The sequence below is a fragment of the Echiichthys vipera genome (assembly GCF_963691815.1).
Source record: "Echiichthys vipera genome assembly, chromosome: 1".
NCBI classification, from domain to species: domain Eukaryota; kingdom Metazoa; phylum Chordata; class Actinopteri; order Perciformes; family Trachinidae; genus Echiichthys; species Echiichthys vipera.
The window spans coordinates 26465709-26490896 of record NC_139826.1 but is presented as its reverse complement, the minus strand read 5'-3'; the positions used below and the strand labels follow the sequence as shown (position 1 = coordinate 26490896).

General features: G+C 38.5%; 1 protein-coding gene across 2 annotated transcripts; it reads right to left on the bottom strand.

The window, feature by feature from the left end:
- Positions 1 to 296: 296 nt before the first annotated feature.
- ano5b (anoctamin 5b) lies at positions 297 to 24963 on the bottom strand. Of its 2 annotated transcripts, XM_083924595.1 has the most exons (21): positions 24673 to 24963; positions 19231 to 19275; positions 15546 to 15610; positions 12695 to 12793; positions 11769 to 11837; positions 11291 to 11575; positions 10772 to 10891; positions 9382 to 9497; positions 9137 to 9271; positions 8376 to 8481; positions 8100 to 8160; positions 7588 to 7739; positions 7404 to 7478; positions 6962 to 7187; positions 6315 to 6493; positions 6022 to 6119; positions 4699 to 4829; positions 4358 to 4563; positions 4044 to 4231; positions 3193 to 3298; positions 297 to 3092 (listed from the first exon to the last, which is right to left on the bottom strand). In XM_083924595.1, the coding sequence occupies exons 1-21, from the start codon at positions 24746 to 24748 to the stop codon at positions 2868 to 2870; spliced, it is 2763 nt and encodes a 920-aa protein (XP_083780721.1). In that variant the 5' UTR covers positions 24749 to 24963; the 3' UTR covers positions 297 to 2867. The 2 variants fall into 2 exon arrangements, with proteins under 2 accessions (XP_083780721.1, XP_083780722.1); XM_083924596.1 differs by lacking the exon at positions 19231 to 19275.
- Between the last annotated feature and the right edge of the window lie 225 nt (positions 24964 to 25188).

Below are 25188 nucleotides of genomic sequence, written 5' to 3'. Positions count from 1 at the left end.
GTTTCAGGCACTTGATTTTTTCAATGAGGGATGAATTTTTTTTCACCAATTATCATTCAAAGTGATTTTCTGCGTCTCAAAACATACCTAGGAAGGGGAAGCTCCATGTTTAGACCTTTTTCTTGACCTTGCCTGTCAGTTTTATCATTATTATTATTATTATATCTGTGTTTCTGGCGTTGTTGTATAGGCTCTATGCAAATAAAACTCATACTATAGTTATTTCATTATTTATTGTGAATATTACCAACTTTGCTGCATTTCTGTACAATAAGCAAAACTGAACTTAGGATGTAACAGACAAAATATTTACAGAAATACATGCGCATCTAACCAGACAAAACAGCTACTTTGCAACAGCTAGCAGCAGCAACATATGATATGAAAGATGTTTTGAATTCAGATAGTAAACTTTGTCATTACAACATTATACAAAAACAAGTCAGCACAGAGGTTTAAGGCATTTGTTTGTTGGGAAATACGTCATGCATGCTGCAGAATCACACTGCACACGTCCGACATCTGCATACTGTATCAACACGCGGTGCTCAACAAACATTGGTGGATGTTTAACCTGAGATGTGAGTTAGTCAGGCTTAGTTTTTGACTGTCTGATATAATTTGCTGATAGCTGAACTCACGATTGCATCGTTCACTGAGTCAATTACAAAGAGGGTTCAATATAAACAGAGAAAAAAAACTTAATACATGTTGAGCTTAAAAAGATTTTAAAAAGCGATCCTTTTTCTTATAAATTCTTATCTACTGTAAAGAAATATAATCTTAGGAGTCTTTTACTTCTCTGGTCCCAAAGTGGTAGTTTATAGCATAACATATAAGAGAAATGTTTGAACTAAGGTGAGGTGATGAATTAGTAAATTGACAAGATCTTTAAAAGAGGATTATGAAGTAACTCTAAATAAAACAACTTCAGGCGAGAGAGCAGAAGCAGATCAATAAATTAATTGAACTACAATCCATTTAAATATTTGATATATTTATATCTTTATATCTTTATATCTACAGCGACACTTAGTAACCAGATAGAGTATGAATTGGTTACTAAAAGTCATTTCTTTTTACTAAAATCTTCACTCACTTTATTACTAAAATGAAGGTTGCAATTGTTTACAGTATGCAGAGAATCAATCATGTGAAATCTGAAAACAGAAATATAGGCCATTTTATTATCTATGTGTAACAAAAAGAAGAGTAAAGCCAACACACGTTGATCTGTGATTGTATTAAAACAGAAAATCTGTCAAGAGATTTTTCTTTATGTCATCTTTTTCATTTGGTAGAAATCTTATAATTGGTCCCGCAGCAAGTTGAAGATACATTTGTAAGATGTGACAAACGAGCCTGCAGCTGCTGCCTCACTATTACTAACTCAGGCTGGAATGATACACACTTCTGATTGTTACATTATGATGGAGGTACTTGGTTTTCAAATGCACAGTTTTTAAGAGCCTTTCCCTAAACACGATAAACTCAAATAACAAAATGGATAATCTCATAGCCCAGCTATAGATCAGTGGAACTAAACATTATGAGGCTACCAATTTAAAGTAAACAATAAAAACAGTAAAGATGTAATTCATAGTTAGATGAGAGAAAAGGAGATATGTGATGTAACTCACAATAATACTTGAAGGCTTGGTGCTGGATCCTTTAAATGGATTGAAAAGCAGGACTGGGACAGCACTCCCTTTATACTTTTAATTGCCACACAGACATTTTGGGCAAGACGCTGTTCTTCAGCACGTACTGTATATGGCAAAATCATGAATGATACATATAAACAGGCGTGGTTAATTACAGACGGTCACCACTACAAAGCATTCCTTCATAGCTTCATTCCCAATATTATGAATGAGAATATTATATATTCTTGACTTTTATGAAGTGTACATAATGTGTGCCTCTTTGTTTTTCCATTTGATGTATTCTCTATATTCTGTGTCTGTAAAGGTTACCCTGTTGGGCTGGTGGCAGTCATCTGTAATTAACCCCACATGTTTACATGTATTGTTTGTGATTTTGCCATATGCACACATGCTGAAAAAGGGCTTTGTCAGCAAAAAGTATATTAGGAGTGCTGCCCTAGTTCTGCTTCTTTGACAACATATTTGGGCCAAGAATAAGGACAAAAAAAGTCAAGGTGGAGGATACTGTTTTGCATTTCGAAAATAAAGTTCAAATGTCAAGAATAAAGTCCAACTTTCAGTATTAATGTCAGAGAGACATTTTTCTTTTTGCATTTTGAGAATACAGTTGAGAACAAATTCAATTCTCAATATTTCAACTTAAGTTTCAAAATGCAAAATAAAAAATAGATCTTACTCCTCTCATGTTTCTCTTATGCCTGGCCATAATACTCTTCTGCACTAAAATGATATGATTAAAAAAAAAATACAAACATTTCTACAACTGACACTTATCTTCCTTTCTTAACAGTTGAGTCCTTCATCTTGTTTTCTCCTCTGATCACATGCAGAACATTTAACTCTTTAAAGGGTAATAACACCTAATGCCACATATTTTAACACCACAGACTTTAACTCAATCAGCACATACAGAGATTAGTTATGTTCAGTCATTACCGATGGAGAGTTTGCAGGCATTATGACACAAGCTGCCGTTACAATATTTTTGCCCTTTGCAGTTAATGTATTTTTTATGGCACAGGAATGTATCATCTACTTAATAAGCTGATTATAAGTAAAGGATTTTTTTGCTGATGCCTCTGCACAGATCCTAATATAGGAGTCCATTCAGCAAGAAAGATAATAGCGATCTTATCCCAAAGACGGAAGCCCTTGTGTGTAGATGTTCTCGTGTCCAGTTGGGAGGTGTGAAGCAGGAGGCTACAGGCACTCAGACAACACTTCATGCTTGTCTGTCATCGGGGACATTTCTGATGGCGGCTCTGTGATGAAACTGGCACTCAGCTGGAGTTTGACCCTCTCCACCTCGTAGTTATGCAGGTACTCTTGAATCAGGTAGCGCTCTCGTTTAAACCGAGCCTTCACATCTGTGGGGACGTCTGGGATCATCCACGCAACAAAGAACTTCACCACGAAGACCACGTGCTGCAGAGGAAGAATTATCACAGGGTAAAGATATAATCCTTTAATTCTGAACATTTATTCTTTAAAGTAAAGAACATGGGGAAAAGCTGTGTTGTCTTACTTCCATGATAATAATGAAGGCCATTTTGGCTGCCAGGATGTGCCAGAACTGCATGGTGTGAGTGTACTCCTTCTCGTGACCTGGAGGGTAGCGGTAGTCCCGATATCTGTACAAAAAAAACCATCACACAGTCGGTAATGTTTCTTTAATGTTATCATTAAACAAAAGGTGCTGATACCAGTACACGTCAATAAAAGCTATAGAACTCCAAAATCTAAACAGATAGCTTAGGTAGCGTATTTAAAGACCTACAATTACTCCTGAATTATAGAAAAGGTGTTCATTAAGATAACAAGTGTGGAAGAAAACTTGACTGAGGCAATATGGCAATATGCATTTAAATGGCCAATGTGTTGGGAACACCATGGCTCTTCATCATGGTCATTGTCACCAGAAGCTCACACAACTAAAATGTGTTACAACAGTGGAGGGGGAGTGAGTGAGTCTATTGGTCAAAAACAAGGAAGGGATACTTGGGAAACCTCATTGTCTTCATGTAAAGGGAATTTATTAAAGCTTTTTTGCTAAAAAAATTAAAAAAATAAAAGTCTGCCTGCTGTTGCTGACAAGAATGCTGTGAGAAGGTGAGACTGAATCAAAACAATACTGTTGTTGTAGGCTGTAAAAGCAAAACAATGAGCCCAAAGATGCTGAAAAGGACCATATAGCTGCAGGGAACTGAAGAGTCTGGTGACAATTTTCTGTGGGTATATCCCCAGCAGTGACTACATTACATTACACGTTTATTTTGAATAGATGTTCATATACAAATATTGATTAACTCTCTCTTTTCCTTAGAATGTAGAATTAGCTAGAGGTAGATGCACAATAAACTCTTTAAGCCCTAATACCTGCAGGTGGTAGTTGAGTTATGAAACCAGCTGTCTCGTTCCTCTGGCATGTTGTCGTCTGGTATCTGAGAGATGTTGTATACTGAAAGGCTGTTGTTAACGTAACCCTCCATGCTGGTATTGTTACCGTAGGCATACAGGAAGACCATCCGCGGGATCATGTCTGAGGTGAACGCCATTATGAAAGCCTGGGACAGAAGTAAACACAAAAGGCTTTCAATGAAATGTTGCATTCTGCAAAAAAGCGTTAGTTAGAAATTAGCAAGATTAGACTCATAAACATACTCATGTACTGCTACACATACAGCACTTACATTTGTAACAACAGATAAAATGGCCACTGCGTTGAGGATTTCCTGCCATGCTCCGATGTTTCGGGCCTTGGACGCCACCGGTCGTCTGAACTGTGTGGTGAACTTCCAGGCGTCCACCCTGATCTCCAGGATGTTGTTGAACAGTGCCAGGAGTGGAGCCAAGGGGAAAGAGGCCACAAACAAAGTGATGAACCCAAACTGGACAACTGAAAAGACAGGCAGAGCAGAAAGAAAAAGTTAGTGATGAAGACAGAAGAGCACAGAGCAGGGAAATGTAATACACAGCATCCACATATCGTGCAGCAGTTACATCTCTGTATAAGGTCAGTGACGTATCTTACCCATCTCCAGGTATTCATAAAACAATCCCAGCTGGCTGAAGTTAAGCAGGACGTGGTCTTGTTCCCAGCGGCTGTAATGGTTCTCAGGATGATGCCGTCCCTTTCTGCTACTCCACCAGTTACGCATTAACCTGTCAAGGAGCCCATGAAGAAGAAACAGATGTTGAACTGCTGATCTGCAGTTGGGATTTGCACAAAGTATCTATTTTTAGTGGAAACAAGATCAATATATTGTGCACACCTGGTGCATATCTGATTAAAAGTATACAGAGAAGTTTGCACCAGCGATAACCTTATATATATATATATATATATATATATATATATATATATATATATATATATGTTCTATAACTATATTCTTCTATAAAACAGCTCCTAATAACTTTCTCTTGTTTTATAACCATTTAATAGTATACTCTTAAATAACTTCAACATTACACTCATCAAACTGTTTTAACGTGTCATACATGAGCCTGATATCCTGTAATCTGTTGCTTTTGACGAATGCTGCCTTCTGTGACGTCGTTGTCACGTGTGTTGAAGACTCAGGATTCAACTTTGCTAATGGTGTCTTGTTCTTCTAAACTTTGAAGCTTTTTCTTGGCAATTATAAGTAAACATTTATCTCACCTAATTCTTCCCCGTGGTCAAATTATTGATCATGGGTGAAGTCAGAAATCTAAATCTGGTCTAAATCTCCATATCTCTTTAAAATGTAGGGTAGAGAAGCAATAATTCCATTATGCAACAAACAGCTGGAATAAACTTCCTGAAGATGTGAGACTTTCACCCACTCTGACCACTTTTAAAACTAGACTGAAAACCTTTATTTTCACCTTAGCTTTCTGCTAAATCTTTGCACTTTTAACGTCCGCACTGTTTTTATTATTGTCTATGTTTTTATTCTCTTTGTCTTTCTGTAATGCATTTTAATTCATGACATGTTGTGCTGTGAAGCACTTTGAGTCTGCCTTGTGTATGAAAAGTGCTATACAAATAAAGTTGCCTTGCCTTGCCTTGCCATTGTATGACATTCAGAGGTTTAAAAGAAAAAGCATAATGAACTGAATCATCTCTTTTTGTCGTGGGTGTGTTCACCTGAAGTGGGAAAGCTGCATAGGAAAAGGAGGGTAACTCTACGTGTACCCACTTGACGATACCTTGTGCACACAACATATTCATTTTGTATGTATAATTGATTAAATGCCCTTGAAATTGCTAAAATACAAATTGCTGAATACCAAAGTTAATTGTAAATTATTTTTTAGATGTGAATAAACAAGACTTGAAAGACTGGAGTGGAAGGTGTGATGGACTCACGGTAGCAGAGCTTCCTGAATGTTCCCCCAGAGTTGTTTTCCTGCCATAACAATCACCAGCTGTGTGGTCAGCTCGATCAGACAGCCTCCAGGATCACACTAGGACAGCAACAGGTTTTTAATTTACGCAACACACTTGTATTTGCATACTTCCTGTTGGCAACAACATCTCATGGAGCTGTCCTCACTGGTAGAAAAATGTTAGGATGAGCATGTCCTATTCTATGGGGATGTTCTCAGTTCAGTACGGATAGTTACTTTAATCAATATTTTATAAAGGGCAAGTAAGCTCACCTCCTCATTTCTCAGTTTGCTCCCTTTGCCAAACATATATGAGTAGTCGCCAGGATAACCAACGAATTTGCCTTTGAAGAAGGCCACGTAGAAGCAGGAGGAGTAGTAGTTGACAAACTGGAAGAGGAACATCTTCATGGTCAGCCTGTTCTCGTACTCGAGGTGCGTCTTTGGGATTTCTGCAGGACGCAAACACCAGATAACAAATCAGTGTAAAAATGTTTATAGTGTCAGCTCCGTGTATTTTGGATGTGAAAAGACAAAACAACGACTTTGTTTTACACTCTTGACATTTGTGTTTAAGATAAGAGATAAGATAAGATATTCCTTTATTAGTCCCACAAAGGGAAATTTCCTTTTTACAGCAGCAAAGTGGATAGCAAACATAGAAGAAGCATCAATAAGAAACCATAAATTGTAGAAACATATAGAAGAAAATGAACAATATAAACACAGGAAAATATAAAATATAAGAATAACAGAAACAATATATACAATATTTTTAAATATTCAAAATTTACAACATGGCACAGAGGAAAATATTAGCATTGAACATTGAGATTGAAATATTCACCTGAGCTAAGTATTTTACACAATACAATTCAGATTTTCTTTGATTGAGTAAATGCCAGATTAAATCTTTTTACCCATATCAGTGATCCAAACGGCCACCCTCTCATAAAAGAAGTTGAGGATCATGATGATGACAAAGTTGATGCAGGATGCAGTCACAGAGGTCGCTAGCTGTGGAGTGATGAATCTGCCCACCACCTGAATCTTCCTCATAGGGTCTTTAATGATACTCGCAAAGGCAGCATACACGGCCAGCCTGTATGCTATTACCCCGATAATACAGGCCACGATCAGAGAAATCTGTGGGGAGCACACACACACACACACACACACACACACACACACACACACACACACACACACACACACACACACACATACACACACACACACACACACACACGTAAAGCTGTTGGCAGTATGTGACCATTGTGCAGGGAAACATACTTACTATGTATTATTGTAAATACTAGCACATACATGTGAATCCACAAACACACACAACAGTGAAGTTACCCAGAATATAACAGTAGCACTCGAGAGGCAGAAGCGAGCACACTTGCTGCTGACGGGAAGATATGGCTCCATTTCCTGAAAGATTATTGTTATTTATTGTTTTAGTACTTGAGGCGCGGTGTAATTATTTGCAAACCACAGATTATAGAATAATTGCCATGTTTTTTTAACATGTTTGAAGCACCTTAGTGATCTTGTTGAGTCTCCTGTTAGTGCATCGGATCTCAAACTCGGGCCGGATTTGAAGCTGTTGCTGTTCCTCTTCAAAGTCCACCAAGTCCCACTCGTACTCCAGCCGTGCTTGACGACGTTTCCAGATCTCCAAAAACAGAGTTACTGCCAAACAGATTTGAGTAAAAGACACAAAATATTTTTTTTTTGTACAGTGTAATGCAGGTGTCCATCCATTTTGGACAGATCTTTTATGATCATGTTAGAATAACTGAAAACAGATAACGCCTGTGTTGAGTAGAGAAGTATAACTTGTTTCAGCTGTGCCACGACACTTCTTGGCTCATGAGGCCGTTTTTTAGGCCTTCAGCGTGCCGGGCAAGCTTTAACCTCAAGCAGCACGTATAAAGGTTGATGCTTTGGTGTGAAAAGGCTTTAACTGTGAAAATCTGTCCCACAGGAGGGGGAACAAATTGGTTCTCCAACAGGCTAAACACAGTAAGAGCAGCATCGACTGACACTTACCCCAAATCCCCATAAATATGGCAAAGAATACCGTTCCCTCATTATCAAACAGATGGGATTGCTGGAAGAGAGAATATGGAAAAGAGTAAGTTCCTCAGTGACACGCTGGGCATAAACAGGGCGACATACTGTTGACTCAGCAGGATACAATTTACTGCAGATATTGGAGTAAATTTCACACATTTATGTAATAAAATTCAAGTTTGTAATACATTATTTCAGGTTATTGCTGTTGTTAAAATGGTGCCGATTAACATATGAAGTGTAATGTTTTACCCAGGATGAGAGACACGTAGAGTTGAGCTTCCAGAAAGGGCACTTTTTATCACAAAGTGGACACATCACAATGCTGCCTCCTACATTCGCGTCACATATTTCTTTGCTAAAAAGAGAAAAAACAGAGACTTTATGAAGTGAAAATACAAAGTTGGCAGTTTAAAAACAATGATAACCACCTGGCACCCAGCTTTGAACAAGTCATCATTTTATTGGAATCTTAAAATCTGTGTATCATGTTTTAAGGCACAAGAATAAGTGTGTGGATATCTCCGTCCACATACGCGTTTGTACTTTTGGTTTGAGGCTGTGTTTCCTGGTTTGGGATGGGCCCTTTAGTAGTAATGAAGGAAAATATTAAAGCAACAGCAATATTTTTCATTCAATACAATAGTGTGACTCTGAGGCCATCGTCCATTTTCAACATACAAATAAGCCGTGCACAAGGCGAGGTCTGCAAAAAAGTTTGGTGTGAAGGAACTTGACTGACCTCAACCCCATCCAATATTTTGGGATGAACTAGCAAAGGCCTTGTTGTCTAACATCAGTGGACCTTACTAATACTCTTGTGGCTGAACGAGAGGCCAGGTTCCACAGTCTTGTGAAAGGCTTTCCCAGAAGAATGGAGGCAGTTACAGCAGCAGATTAATGTTCATGGTTCATTTCAATGGTCAACACTCCCATAGGGAGTAATATTCTACTGTCCATTTACTTTTGATCATATGGTTATTAGCTCCCTGACGCCCTCTGGTGGTACAAACCTTGACATGTTGTCATCATAACTGAGCACCCCATAGGTGAAACAAATGAGGCCCATGACGGCTGCAAAGAACAGCATCTCTGTGTAGAAACCCAGCCAGGCAAAGTAGATCCCAATCTTCTCCCCGTAGTACTTCCTACAACCAAAAACAGCACATTTAACTCTGCAGTACAACGCTTCAGTATAAGAAACATTCAATCTTGCGTGTAGACAAACAACGGCAGTATTCCGGTGTTGCTTGTTTACCTGATGAGGTTGAGAGGCTGCTCTTTGTAAAAGCAGAGAAACCTGGCCCAGTGCTTGTACAAGTTGTATCGCTCACTCTCACATTCCGCATTTCTTGCCCTTTTCCAGTATCGACACTGAAAGGAAAAGGAACAATGCAATATGGGGCTGCTGAGCAAAACATCTGTGGAAATTCAATAAAAAGTTCTCTGCAAGAAAGTGAATGAGGGTGCTTCTGAAAATGTCCGTTGGAGGAAGTGTTCTCTGGGCTTGTCTAAGCCAAACCAAATCAAAAGACATTTTCAAAATCAGTCAAAACGTTTTGCTTAAAAAGTGAATTTTTCTCATCAAACTCTATTTTAGTCTTTAGGCCCATGTGAATAGTGTTTTTCTCTTGATAACTCATTATATTTAACAGTAGTCCCATGTGCCCAAAGACTAAATATAGTGATAAGAAAATGTCTGTTTCTCAGAAACTAAGTAAAGTATTAAAGTATTTGGTATCTATGAACTCACAACAAGTACTTTTTCTTATCATACTAAATATATTATTTGGGCATTAATAAATTTAGAACATCACTTTTTCTATAAAGAGAAAAAGAAAATAATAGTTTGGAGCTATATAATGTAATGTTATATAATGTAATGTTATGTTGAGACCATGCCAATTAAAATAGTATTTCCCTGGAAATACACCAACAAATGATAGAAATGTTCTAGAAACAGTGTCACAATCTCATGTGTGCGGGTGTAAGACGATGACTGAGAGAGCGGTCCAGTCTGCAGGTCTGTTCAGTTTTTCAGGCTCACGAAACTCAGATCAAACTGTGAAACTAGGCAGCGCTGATCAAATATGACTTGATATTCTGTTACTGTATTACCTATTTCTCACATTTTCAGAAACACATTTTAGTGTACTGTTTAGCTGTAATTTAAGAAAGTTTTCGACCTGGACACCATTGTTTTCCTGCTTCAAAACAGACCAAGCACCACTGTTTAGTTGCTGTGATTGGTTGTAGGTCTTTCCACTTTCCACTTATCCTTCAACTGCACCATTGAAGGATAACGCCCCATGGAAATCAAAAATAACCTCAGAGTTTCCAGACTAATATGCATTTGGGAATTAGTCTGGTGATGCCAGGCTAAGTGAAGTGATTATCATGAAATCCAGGAAGCATTACTTCTAAGTACTAAATATGGAATCAAGTTACTTGTGGTTATATGCATTATATTATAAATCTTGCATGCCGAATATTAACCTCGATTTACGTAGATATAGACATAACACATATATGGTTTCCTGCCCCTGTAATGAAGAAAAGTACAAAGTGTCACAAAATGGAAGTGCTAATGTAAATGTACATTGATATGTTTGACTTTATGTTTATGTTCGTTCTTCCGGGTGTCTTACATCATGCAGTGGAAAGGCTGCTGTGTACGTCCCATTGCTGAGTAGTCGCTTGATTCCCGTCTTCTCTTTTTCTTCCCGACCCTCTTTGTAGTACGGGCAACGAGCCAGGATGTAGAACACCTTACAACAGCGACAGGATTTAACAAGAGATTGAAGGATATGGATTTGTAGGATTTACTGTAAATACTGCAGAGTAAAGCAAACAAACATCTCTACAAAGTCTCCTGTCCAGAAGAATAGTGAGAGTTAAACTGATTTATCCTTCATAAATACCATCATTTTAAACCTAAACTGCATTTTTGTCTCATTTCTAGTGAAAATATCTCATTACACTTAATACTAGACACAATCACCTAAGAAGTAACATTTAAGTGAGATCTAGGGGATTACTTTTAGACAATGCATCTTGAATATTTTGTTTTGAGTTATATCTCAGATTGTTTTTTAGACATGTCATAAGGTTTTTAGGACATTTACAATGCAACAAGTGTATTCTGATTTTAAGTGAGAAATACTCACAATTCTGTTTCTTGTGGAAGGTGGGAAGAAAGTATCTTTGTCAGTGATAAGGAAGAAGTCAGTCTTTTCCTTGTCGAAGGGGTAGGTAAAGTAGTCAGGTGTTGGACGCATGATGTGTTCTGGCAGACGAAAAGGATGCGAGAGCCACTCCAGTGGGACATCTTGACCGTGGGGGATGTCACTCAACTTGAAGGGAACTTTGACCTTCAAGACATCGGCATACATGGCAAGTACATCCCACGGAGCATGGATCTTCAAGAAATATGTCTTTTGGTCTTTGGAGTCCTGATACAAGGACAGATGGGGGAGAGGAAAAAATACGTAATTTTTACACAATTTCCCTTAAGTACTTTGATGGATGGCAGTACAATGTGTCAAATACTGAGCCATCCCTTTAAGACTTCTTTCTGTAGCATATGGTGTGCCTCAGCAAGCCAGCCACTAGGTGGTGCGAGTGCTCAGTGTTTGAATTTCTTACTGATTTGTCCTCTGTCTCCAGCTCCAGTCCTATTTTCTCAAGGTTGGCCTCAAACTCCCTCCTCCTCTCCTGCAGATAAACACACAACCCATAAGAATGAGACACACACACACACGCACGCACATTCACACACACACACACACACACACACACACACACACACACACACACACACACACACACACACACACACACACACACACACACACACACACACACAATCTTTACTTTTTGTCTCCTTCACCTATCCATGTTACATTTCCCCTCTGAAATGGTTAAAACAGATAAGGAATTCAGAACAGATGTGCTTACATTTTATTAAATGTATCAATCCACACCGATTAAAATTAGATGGTTATTGCCACAATACTTCTTGTCTATCTCACGGCGATATACAGAAGGGGCCATGTCCTTGTGAAGAAGGCTCACAATCACAGTATCAACAGCACATTTTAGAATATAATTATTGGGGTGTACTTTCCTGCAGTCATTAGTGTACAATGTAAAGAGTATAGGTGATACTGTGTTTGGTCTATGAAAGCATCCCGTTGACCTTCACTTACACTTCACTTAAAATAATAAAACCATCTAATCAGGGTAGTGTTAACAGCCATATCCTTCAGCTTCTCTAGAACCAAGTAGGACTAATACTACCCTGCTTTAATCAGCATTAAATATGTATCTGACATGTTGGTATAACAGCTTTCTAAACTTGCCCTACCTTATTTTACATAAAGCTGAAGGCCACAAATGCCGTGTCTATAGCAAATATATGAATGTATCTCACTTCCTCTTTGTAGAACCATGTATTCCTCTTCTGGATATAAATTGTGTAACATCATCAGAATCACAGTTAGTCACTGGCTGCAATGAAAAATTGCTGAGTAGTCAACTGACGCCGACGGTCAACTTTCTGTTACACGTACCTGTTTCTTTTCGTCATCTACGTAAGACAACACATAGTCTATCCTCCGAACTCCGTCCCTGAAGAACACAGTGTCTTTGTTTGGCTGTAAGTTGTCGGTCTGAAGGAGAAACAAACAAACAAAATGACACTTTTAGCTTTCTCCCAGAGTGGGAAGCGAAAGCAAACAAGACGTCCAATACTTGAACAACAGGTAGTGACAGAGCAAGAAATGAAACTGCCACAATATTAAAGACAGACATAAAGAGCTCAGATTTTAACACTGGTAGATATTCATTATTGTTACATATATATATATATGAATTTATTTATATATATATGAATTTGTGTATGCTGTCCATGGAATATCAAACTGGTGTTGGATTGTTTGGATAATTTATCTATTTTCTTTGTTTTTATTTTTAAAATGTTTGCACTCCTCAAAATCCAAACTGATTCAAATCAAAATCAATCAAACTGTTTATTTATTTATTTTCAGAATGTCTTTTATGTATTTTTGCAAATGATAAAGTACATATAGAGAAGTACGTTGTGTTGCAGAATTATTCTGTATATGTAATTTAGGTTAGTGTCGGCCTCTGGCTCCAGGGAGTAGACTTCCACGGTGCACTGGATGGTATTGAAAAGTATTTCAATTTTGTTTCCTTGGGAGAAAAGTTTAAGGGGCGGCCACAATGACTGACGAAAAAACCACATAAAACAGGAAGTTCTGGACATGGTACAAGCACAGCATGTCATTATACAAAAATAGTTGATGGTGGAGGAGAAACATGCTGTACATGTTCATTATGAACTCTTGTATTTCACTCATTTCACTCAAATTCTTTGACTTTCATGAATGTGGAAATGTGTTTTATTGACAATAATAATAATAACAACACGAACAGCACTCTTGCTAAAATGATCAAGTTACCAAAATGGATATCAGATCAAGTGATCGACAGTGTATGATATATTGTAATCATGATTGATCCACATTTATTGTGGATAAATACATCACTATAAATCTTATAACCTTTAACCAACCTCAAATTTAAAGTACAACTGTAAACCTTCAGTTTACACTTGTTACAAAGTTAAATGACGCATTTCTAAATACTGCCATAGGGCTTTAAATTGCAAAATATTTTGGTTTTATGAAAATAATACCCAGGTAAAAGAAAATATAATGTGTTTGTAGCCAGAGTATAATCTTTTTAATCTGACAATATTCAGAACAATTTTGATGACATAAATGCACAGAAGTACAATGTCAAACTTTATCCGAAATATGAAAGCTTTCTTAAAAATTATAATTGTATTATTCAATTCAATACATGCTTCACTTTGACAGAAGGTCCCCTTTCAATTTTCCAGTTGGACTTATTCCAGAGAAGAAGGCAGATAAAAAAAATGGTTAAAAAACTGTCAATCTTCCAGTTTGTTTATTTTTGAGGGGTAATATCTGTCTGGCATGTTTTAGCGAGGCCTGTCTTGTAAACAAAAAAAATGCAATGCACACTTAAAGAGCTACACTATAAAAGTTTAACCATGATATTGTGTACCTAGTATGTTCAGTGGTTTACTGAACCCCACCCAGCTTGTTTATCAGGCCTTCACATCCACTAACAGCCATTTTTCTAACAAGGGCGTGAACGCTGCTTGTTTTAGTTAATCATGTTCGGACCTAATGACAACAATGGAAACAGAAGTCTTTGAGAGAGGAGCACTGATCCATTCATGCAGTGTATTCTAGAGTCACAATTATAGAAACATAATATAATCAGTGTTCAAATGAATCCATAAACCATCTGCTTGTTGGCCTCACTGTATCACTGAAAACAGACTGACAACAGGCTCCCGTTTGAGAAATGAGAGGAGCTTTGTGAGACACAGAGGTCTTGTGACTCAGCGGTGTAATCAGTGAGTCGACAAAAAGGTCGCCTACAAAATTACATAAACATAAACAACCTCGTGGCTACAAAGAAAATAACACAGGCTTTGGAAATTAAACAAAAGCCTGCATAATTATTGCGGTTGACAGTTGATTTTAGATTGTAACAGATAAAATCCAAGTAAACCATTATTTAGTGATGTAGAAATTAAAGAAACAGTTGCACATTTTTGGGGAAACACACATTCACTTCCTTACTGAGAGTTTGATACATGTCTTGTTTCAGTACATTAAATATGAAGCTACAACCAGCATCTCATTATCTTAGCACGACTGGAAACAGGCTGAGCTCTTGTTGTTGATGTGAAGCTGCCAGACGAACAGCAGATATACAGATTGAAAGAATATATAATGTGTTAATTAGTGAGATCTTGAGGTGTTGTATGATTTTTTTTAACTTCAGAAAGAAGCAGGCTAGCTGTTTCCGCCCGTTTCCAGTCTTTATGCTAAGCTAAGCTAACCAGCTGGGGAGCATACCTATGTTCCCATGACCCTTTTTTAATCAAAAGTTCCGATGTTCCCTGCTTTTCCCCAAAAGGGTCCTATGTTCCCCGGTGACACAAGCCTATGCCTCGGCTGATTTAATTTAGCATTTTATTAGGGTTAGGGGTTTCAGTTAGGCTCAGAGTTAAGGGGTAGAGTTAGGGTCTACGTAGGCCTATTTGCTGGGGAATTTAGCACCGATTATGGAAAAAATAACACACCAGGGAACATCGGACCCTTTTATAATAAAAAGGTGTTCAATGGTCACATACAAAGCGGGGAACATAGGGAAGACCCCACCAGCCGCTAGCTGAAGCTTCATATTTACTGTACTGACAGAGTGGTGTCGTGCTTCTCATCAAGCTCTTGGCTAGAAAGACCTTATTTCCCAAACTGTCAAACGTCTTGTTGCACCCACAGATACATCAGAACTTACCTCTGTATGTCCAGGCAGCGTCGCTGTTTCAGATAATGAATTGACACCATTTCCACCATTTTCATCTGTGAAAGAAAAATGTATATCATTTGATGTATAGATTCTTCAATATATTCATATTTAAATTAAAATAATGCCTTATGCAGTTCAAGTAAAAATTGAAAAACAAATCAAAAGCATGTAGAACATATGGTAGCAAAGTTGAAATTTGTGGAGAATAAGTTTCATACAATACTTAAGTACTGTAGTAACAATACTCCAGTATGTTCGTGTGTCAATAAACAACTACTCAAAGTTGTATCTCAGTTGTGTTTATACTGTATCTTTATTACCTAATATGTGTGCACAGCAACAGATCATTATGAGACTATGATTTTTCAGGCAGTGCAATTAAACATGGTCTAACAACTTTAAAATGTGAATAAAAATGTGTCATTGTCATGTTAGAGATAATGCAGGTGTTATATATATATATATATATATATATATATATATATATATATATATATATATTTATGTCATGTCAGTGAAGTCTAGACTCGAGCTCAGTCAGTGGATGGCTGTAGGATCAGAAGCATCTAAACACAGACCCAGAGACTGATGGCAAAAAAGTCTGTTCCGTCTTCCTGTTTACGTGCCCCCAACGAGGGAAAACAATCGCACCAATTATGAAGTCATTATTAGAATTTCATTATGTGCATCGCCTAACAAGTAAACAGTATAGTATTAAACCCTTAACAATGGTGAGGGTATTCTTCTCTACTTTTCCCGCCGACATCCAGTAATTTAGCCAAGCTAGATCAAGTTTATATCCACGCAGGATTAAATAATAAGGTTCACTCGAAACCAAACCATCCCTTTAAGTGCAATGAGCCCACTAATAACTGTTATGGTTGTGCATGCATCTCAGACAAACTCAATTTAACAAGGGCCCACTAAAAATCCTCCAGTCTCTTGGCAACATCAGCAGATGCAGACTCTTGCCATATTGGAAAGAATTTATAGGAGCTGAGATAGAGATGAGAGACACAAAGGCAGCGGCACACACACTCCTCTTCATCTCTAATGCAATGGCACAAAACATTCCTGCAGTGCCTCTCTCTCCCTCCAGTCTGGCACAGGGAATGTGCTCATGTAGCATTGCTCTGCTTGCTGCCTGTTCCCCTATTATTCCTGAATGGTGGGAAAGCAGCACTTCCTGTGGGGGAGGCTGGAACGTGCATAAGACATCAGCAAAGGGGGAGGGGCCTGGGGTTGGCGTTGCTGCTGTACCAGAAGTCTTACCTCCCTCTAGTTAAACACATTCAGCACACAAAGGACACAAAGATCTCCAGCTTCCCTCAGCCACCTCTGATTAGACACAGTGATGTGAGAGACAGCAGTGTGAGCCAATGAGAAAGGGGCTGGGGTGTCTCCATGTGGAAGCTCAATGATAGGGCTGAAGACTCACTACGAAGGAATGGAAATATGCCATCAATTACACCATGGGAATACAAAGGGCACATGACACCGTCTGATTTTCCAGTGGGCTCGTGGGAAGCATCTGTTGACTGTGCAGCTTGATTTTTATTTCTTTTTTTGTCTCACTTTTTTGGTGTCACTCCAACTGTGCACAGCCAGTTATCAGAGTCTGGCTTGAGCAAACAGAAGCAAAGGGCCAGCAGCGTGTTATATCTACTTCCATGGAGAGACAAATAAAGGGGAAAAAAGGGGTCATACACACAGATTAGCCTACCTCTTGTAGAACTGAGCAGCAACAGTACAATACAATGGCACAAATGGACATAAATGCTCAAAATAACAGCTGCATCTTCAAATCACAGCTATTCATTCATGCAAAATTACCTTGGCAATCATGGCTTTTGATGGTGCAAATTAACTAAATTAGAACTCATTTAAAAGTAAAGCTTAGCTCCCCAAGCAACCTAATTACCCTGCATATACTGTATACTCCTGTGAACATGCCCAATTTACTGAAAAAAATATGCCAGTAACCTCTTGTGTACTCTGAATACAAGTGACACATTTGACCACCACCTAAAAAGGGAACTCATATCCCAATGATGCAGAGCAGAAAACAATAACAAAGTCAAATTCCAGATTCCCTAAATAGCATATGTGAGATGTAACTTTTGTCCCTTTTGGCTTTCAACCTGATGTCGTACTATGGGATACTTGTGAATGTAATTGACAGTGTTTTTTCTTCTGTAAAGATGGGGGACTTACAAGAGACAGGTTAAAAAAAAGGTCAACATTTTAGGGAGCACTGGCTACGATATACTGACTTACAATCAAGCTTCACTCTCAGATAAAAAATATTTTAAGACAACAGGTCATTTCTGACTGCCCTCCACTAGTCAGAGCACTGAAGGCCAGTAAGAAGTGTTCAAACTATTCTCCCCTCACTCAAAATGAATTAGATCAGTGGCCAGTGGTCGTAATGGTAAAGACGACCACTGGTAATCAACCACGTTATGAACTACAATATACTGTAGTTTGTGCTGATCATGCAGAGAGACGAAAACACCAGATGCTGTGCATTCTGTCTTGATGCAACAAATCTACTATTCCCAAGCCGCATTAAGCCAAAGGCTAATTCACTAGAAATAGAGTAGAGTTTCTGGCACAACTTCACCTACTTCCAGGGCCTATGGAGAGGGGAACGAATCAAGTAACAATTGCAGAATATAGAACAACTTCATTGTAACACCAAGTTGATCTACTGTTGCTGGAGTTTTGACCTTTTTAACAGGCCTCTGAACAGAAAAGAGATGCACATTTAGTGCTTCACAGTTTAATTTTACATGCCAGAATGTGTAACTGGCAGGAGAGCGGCCCCCTTCAGTGAGTCATAAAAACAAATGCTATCAAAGGGAACCTGTAACTCTCAATCTGAACCGACATCCACGGTCCAGTATTTGTCTGACGAGAGAGTGTGAGATGAAATCTCACCCAAACACCCACACACAGGCACAATACATCATGCGTACTGTATTTTTTAATACAAAGAAAGAAGAAATCATAAACTTGCCAACTAGTTCTGAAACTTCACTTCATTACTGGTTACTACTTTGCTAAGTATTTCAGTGCAACTTTGAGTTACTACTTTTTATATGAGACATAGTTAATATGTACAGAACAATATATGTTATTTTATTTATTGAGAATATTTTGTATTAATAATCTGAATCTGTAAAGTGTCTAGTAATACAAACAGAGATATTAAAGAGATCGCTGTCACAGTATAAACAGTAGCCAATAGCGATATATATGGTTGCTATAGTTATGATTATATAGTGGTTGATTACGTCTTTACCTCACTGTATACACCATCAATCGCAAAGCTCTAATTGACCTGAATTACATGCACATTCCTCTCAACAGTATACAAATAGTGCATGCATCAGAGCACATTTGACGCTCCAGCCATGAACACAGGACACAGCACACGTAGCTAGCTACCATGAGCCAGGCTCTGCAGACAGCATCAGAAGCTGACATGGAGACTGTAAGAGCTGAGAGACACACAGACATCTGGCTCTGATTAGCAACCGGAAAGCAACAGAAACAGAGATATGGTTATTTATTGAGGAGAATTCAGCATGGATGAAAAGAGAAATAGCAGAGGGTGATGATGGGAGGACGGACAGACAGGCGTCACACAAAGCCTCAGATCTGCCCGTACCTGAGTGCAGGTTTATCCTGAATGCGGTCAACACTGCAGGACCATCTTTGAAAAGGACAGACAGATAGACACAGGTTAGTGTTAAACTGTACATGTCGAAGTGTCTCACGGTGTAAAGCAGTGCCCGTGGGCCTACTTACTCTAAGCACTGCAGAGAAAGTGAACAACATAAAAGCTCAGCAGCACATTTTATCTGTTGTGGTGATCAGACCAGGACTACCATCTGCAGCACAGCACCTAAACAAGCAGCGGTGATACCCTGAACATGATGCAGTGGGTAATGTACATCTGATTCAATAACAGACCAAATCGTTTTCTTACTATGACTCAAGCCGGCTGTGTGGGTGTCTACTGTCTGAAAAAGGCGCCATTAAAAGCTCTTGTGTAGCTCTCCCACGAGGCTGACACTCTGCTAGACGGCCCTGCTTACTTATCTCAAATACGCCTCAGAGCATTGTTTTGCTTTGTAGTTCAACAAGCGCAGACGAACTAACCACAGCTCCGGATTATGGCAACATAAACCTTTTCTCGAGGGAAGTTATACAAACATGTCACAGATTGCCCTACAACTTCCCTCGAGGCAGAATTTGTATTAGATGTATTGCATGTGTAGATGTATATGAAATATTGTTGTGATACAGGTTAGTACTCTAGTTTAAATGTAAAGGGTCACAGTGACAGTCATCCACTATACGGTCTCAGACAAGCCGAGTGTCTGGCTGTCACAAATATTAGGGTGAATTAGGCAAATGTGGCAGTCACTCACATGTCAGATAAAAAAGGAAAAGCACAAGACTGGAATATTACATTTCGTACCAAAACATAAGTGAAATGAGTCCTGATAGGCTAGGGTGCAGGGTGCGTACCATGATACACTGAAACCACAACATCCTGAGCTCAAACCGGGCCTAGGTCTTCTGTGACAAGACATCCTCTCTATCTCTGTCCCCACATTTCCTGTCGAGTCAGCTAACTAAATACAAAATGGAAAATTCACCAACTGCTCCTGTCAAATATGAATTTTATTATTAGAGCCCTAGAGGGAAAAACATGAGATAGTTGACAAAAAAATAAATATATCATTTTAAATTATATTTAGTAGCTGTTTCAGGGCTTTCAGTCATATCACATGATCTTCATCAGTAAATGGAGTTTGCTCACGTTTGCCTCCACATCATTCTGTACAGTTTTAAGGGCTTCTCTCCTATGTTAGCTTGAAGATTCAAAATTAAATTAAAGTTTGAACTCAGAATTGTGTCTCTGCTTTTTGTTGATGATGTGATTCTGTTGGCTTCTTCAGACTGTGACCTTCAGCATGCAAGTCCAAGTCTGAGGCAGGAAAAACAGTGGATCGCTCCATAAGTAGTGTGCTTGCGAGTGAGTGTGTTATGTGCTTGCATTCAACTTGTATTGTCATGAGAATTTCCTTTCTTATCATCAGGATATTGTCGTCCCAAAAGGGAGATTTCCTGACAATCCTGGAAAAATTGAAAAGTGCCAGAATGTCACACTCTCTTTTATACAAGAGGTCATGTGCAGGGTAGAGGGAATATTGTGTTATCTTCATAACATGAAATACCATGTTTGATATCTCTGATATCTGTTGAGGCATATTTTAGGAAAAGAGTTGCCAAAGATTACCACTCAAAACAGATCAGGACACAGAAAGTTGACTTCTTACTTACATGATATGATATATACCTTTGGCCTGATTGTTTGGTTTTGATATGATTGATGTGAGATAGCAACATACTGCTTATTTCTGTACTGTCAGTTACCTCATTACAGATTAGACAATTTGAGATACTGTACTATTTGATAAATATAGTTCCTGCAGGCGCAGCTGTTCTATAAACAGCTCAAATACACAAAAACATACCTATGTGGCCCACGAGTGTTTGTTCTCCCTAATCGAAGTGCTAAACTTAAACCACAACATTTTATTTGAATCTAAAAAATATAGTCTGGAAAAGATAATTATTATCTAAAACACAAAACACTACTGTAATTGGAAATCATGGTTGCTATCCATGTCTTATGTAGAATCATGCCTGTATCAAAAGGCGGTAATGCTATTACAAAGCCTGTTTCCATAGCAACTCTTCAGCTCTGTTTCACCTCTGACAGGAAGATGACTTCATCTGCCATGGCAGCAGAGAGAAGAGTGAGATCACCATAAATGGAAGCAAATCTCTCCAAATATTGGTAATTACTATTAAAAGAGTCATTTGATAAGACTTATCGGCTGACTGTCCCTGATGGATGAAGGAACCCGCTGCAGATAAGCTTTGAGTCCAATTAAAAAGATGAACTGAATGAAGATGAGACTAAGTACCTGCGGGGTAAATGTGGATACACAGTACATCTGGTGTTCGTCAGACGTGACTGTCTATAAATCAGTGTTTGGGCAGCTGTGAACGATGTAACACTCTCCAAACACACATATATACCCAGGTGAGGACAGACCCCTTCCTCTTCTTTCTGTTTCTCTTTCACGTTTGGCTGAATGTCTGCCCTGATAAGAGCCTGAACAAAGCCTCTGCAGAACGTAGCAGTCTATTAACCCACAGCTCACCCGAGATAAACAGGAACATGTCTTCATTACCGACCAGCTGATGTAGAGAGTGTGGGTCGCATTTACAAATAGAGGTCTGATTAAGTGCTGCTGATTTAATTCGGTTGTTAGGCAGATATATGATACAAGTGAGCTACAGGTTTTTTGTTATTATGACGTAACGCTGCTACAGATTTCAATAACAGTTGAGCCGACACATTTTCATCCTGTTAAAATGTCGGAAGACTTTTAGAAAATAACTCACATACTCAATTGCATCTCTGAATGAATCATCAAGAGCACAGAAGAACATTTTCAAGTAGTAATTTCAGTGACTTTTTATGCAGTAATCAGTGAACGCGAAATGAGCTTGACATGACTGAAATGATTTCTCTTTCGACTAAATATCTTCAGATTCCTCTCATAACAGTGCTGTTACTACATCTTAATGCATCAATTGTTTATAAAGTTCTAAAATGCTTTAAAAATATTACATCATAAGGATCATCACGTGGGCATTTGGACTTATTCTATAATTGATCATTCATTAAGACCACTGATTCTACAAAAAAACGGTTTCAATACAGCACTGAATGCAAACTAAGACACAGTACTGCTCTTTATCACAGGAGCACCAGACTTTTTCAATGCAAGTGGATAAGCAGGGCTCAAAATTTATGGTCAGTCAATACATGGCATGCACTTATTGTATCTTACGACTATACTCCTTGTGCGCTTTGCTTTTCGTGTTATGGATTTCCAACATGCAACTTTCCATCTGACCTGGCACAATTACCGGACTTCTGCAGCCATCAGTGCTACTGTAATTTTGCATACGATCAAAATTTATCACTGCATATTTGAATATGGAGTTTAAAAACGTCAATGAGAGGATACAACTAAGAATTTCATTGCCTGAGATAAAAGGCAGATCATGTAAACAGGAACTCAGAACATCAAATGAGTGTTAGCACAGTGTCTCAAAGCTATTGCTAGATCACCGTACATCGGACCAATCTGCTTTCTTGGAAGTGGAGGTAAAAGCAAGTTTTGGGATTCATGCATTGTTGATTAGATCTGTTAAGTGAACCTCACATTATGGCAATCTTCAACCACAAATGGCCATAAGTGGCCTTTTCCATTTGTAAACACTCAATACCTTCCATTTAACTGATGTTTGACATTTCAAACTAAGGCTGGGTGATAGGACATATAAAATGTCTATGATATATTTTACCAAATTGTTTCTATAGCAATGTCAAACAACCAACGGCCGAACAGATTTACAACAATACTTATGTCATCTGGACGATGCTAAACGCTCTGATCCTTGTACGTTGTGTTCATTTTGCACTAAAGTTAACTTAACTTAATAAAATGAGATTATACTCAGTACTTTCCACGTGTCAAGTATTGAATTCATCCAGGAAAATGCTGAAAAAAGGGACTTTAAAATGTGGTTATTTCATATATTTATACTACGTACGTAATGAGTATCACAAACTCTGCTCTGCCTATGAAAAACTGTTTACGAACAGCCTGAACTGTCTTTTATCTTAAAGGTCGAATGTAAGTGCACGCTCTGTTTTCCAGTGTGGCATATTTTAAGAATGCCACTTAGGTAATATCATCTTCACAAACTGTTATGCTGTGAGAGCCAAGGGAGACATAATGCAACACTTAGAAGACCACAGCTTACACTATGTTGACATATGGAGCTTTGTAGAAGATGAAACTATTAATCTTGACTCATTTTGTGTCCTCAGAGACTGTACATGGAAATGTCATAAATAATGGCTAATTCCATTGCACTAATGGCCAAAAGCAAACCTATGACGGGGTTAACTGTCCAGATTGTTAACCCACAGATGGACTCCAGTGACCACACTATCTGAAACCAAACACTGAGAGCAGCTTGCTGTTGAGCAGAGTCAGTGAAGCCCATCTCAGAAGAGGCAATCCAATTAGATATGAACACACACACTAAGCTTGACAGATAGCACAGAGGAGGCCAAGTAGATTTGTTTACTCACATGCTTCTGATCATTTTGCCCTCAACTTCATTTACATCGAAAAACAAATGAATATGAAGATTCTTCATGAGCTGGGGTTTGAAATCTGATAGGTGTGACTTTAATTAACCCTGATCCTCCAAATCTGCCTGCACAGCCAATTTTACAGGATATTACAAAAGACTAAACACACACATGCACACACAAACACCCCAGTCTGTTTTGACACCTCCTGGCTTGTCAGAGGATCGCTGCTAACTTGCTGTAAAAATGTCTTACACGTCAGCTAGATCAAACTCTTCTGTGAGCAGAAAAGAAAATATCGGAAACATTTGACAACAATGCCCTCCTGACTGAGAAGACTATTTAGTCCAAACTCTCCCTCAGTGTGCCAATGCGTGACATAGACTAATTACAGTAAGTGCAGTCTCAGTGCTGAAGACAGCTGCCAAACTGACACCAACATAACTTGGACAGTATATAACATATAAAATAAAGATGTAAGGAAATCATACACATGAAAAGTAACCAAAGTGCATGTTTTGTTTTTTGTTTTTTTTACATCATGCACTAAAACTACTAAAATATTTTGAGATTTAACATCTGAGTTTACACTTACCTTTTAGGACTATTTATTTCACACATATGGTTTTCTATTATGTCTTCCTGAGGCTGAGGATATGTTCTCCAAAACCTTATTTTAATTGGATTATCAGTTATTTGGCATAAGGGTAAGGCTGCTACACCACGAGTGTGCTTCTTTGCCAGAGCAGCTCAGCAGGAGAAGCCTTTATATTATTTTATATTTGACACAATATAGAAAACCTCCTCATGACCCCCACTCTAAGGTTAATGAGCGCATCTTTATTTAATTACCTCCAGTCTGGGAATCCGTCGTGCTCTGCAGCTCGATCAAAGTTTCATCCTTCGCCTTCCCCGTTATTCGTCTCATAGCGGCCGGCGGTGTTATTCTAAAGGCTTCACCCTCTCAGGGAAAGTGGGCAAAGGCAGTGAGGGGATGATGCCTCTGTGATGCGATGAAGACGCCACCGTGCACGCATCAGCTGATCACACCCTGAAATCAATGAGGCGGATATGATCAATGGATGGGAAATGGATCATATTTACATTTTGACCGATCCTCTCCGAAACTGTACCCTGCTGCGCTCCCTGGAGCTACCCGAGAAGACCAGGCACACATAAAGGGGAGTGGCACAGAGTATTTTTCTTTTTTCGTCGGCAGAATTGTGTGTGTGTAATTATGCGCAAGGAGATGACAGTAGACATATTGGATGAGGACACCTTGTGGCCATTTCCAATATTGCAAACATGCACTGAATATAATACTTAGAAAAGTAAGTAATTTATTATTTCATAAAGAGAAATTTGCAC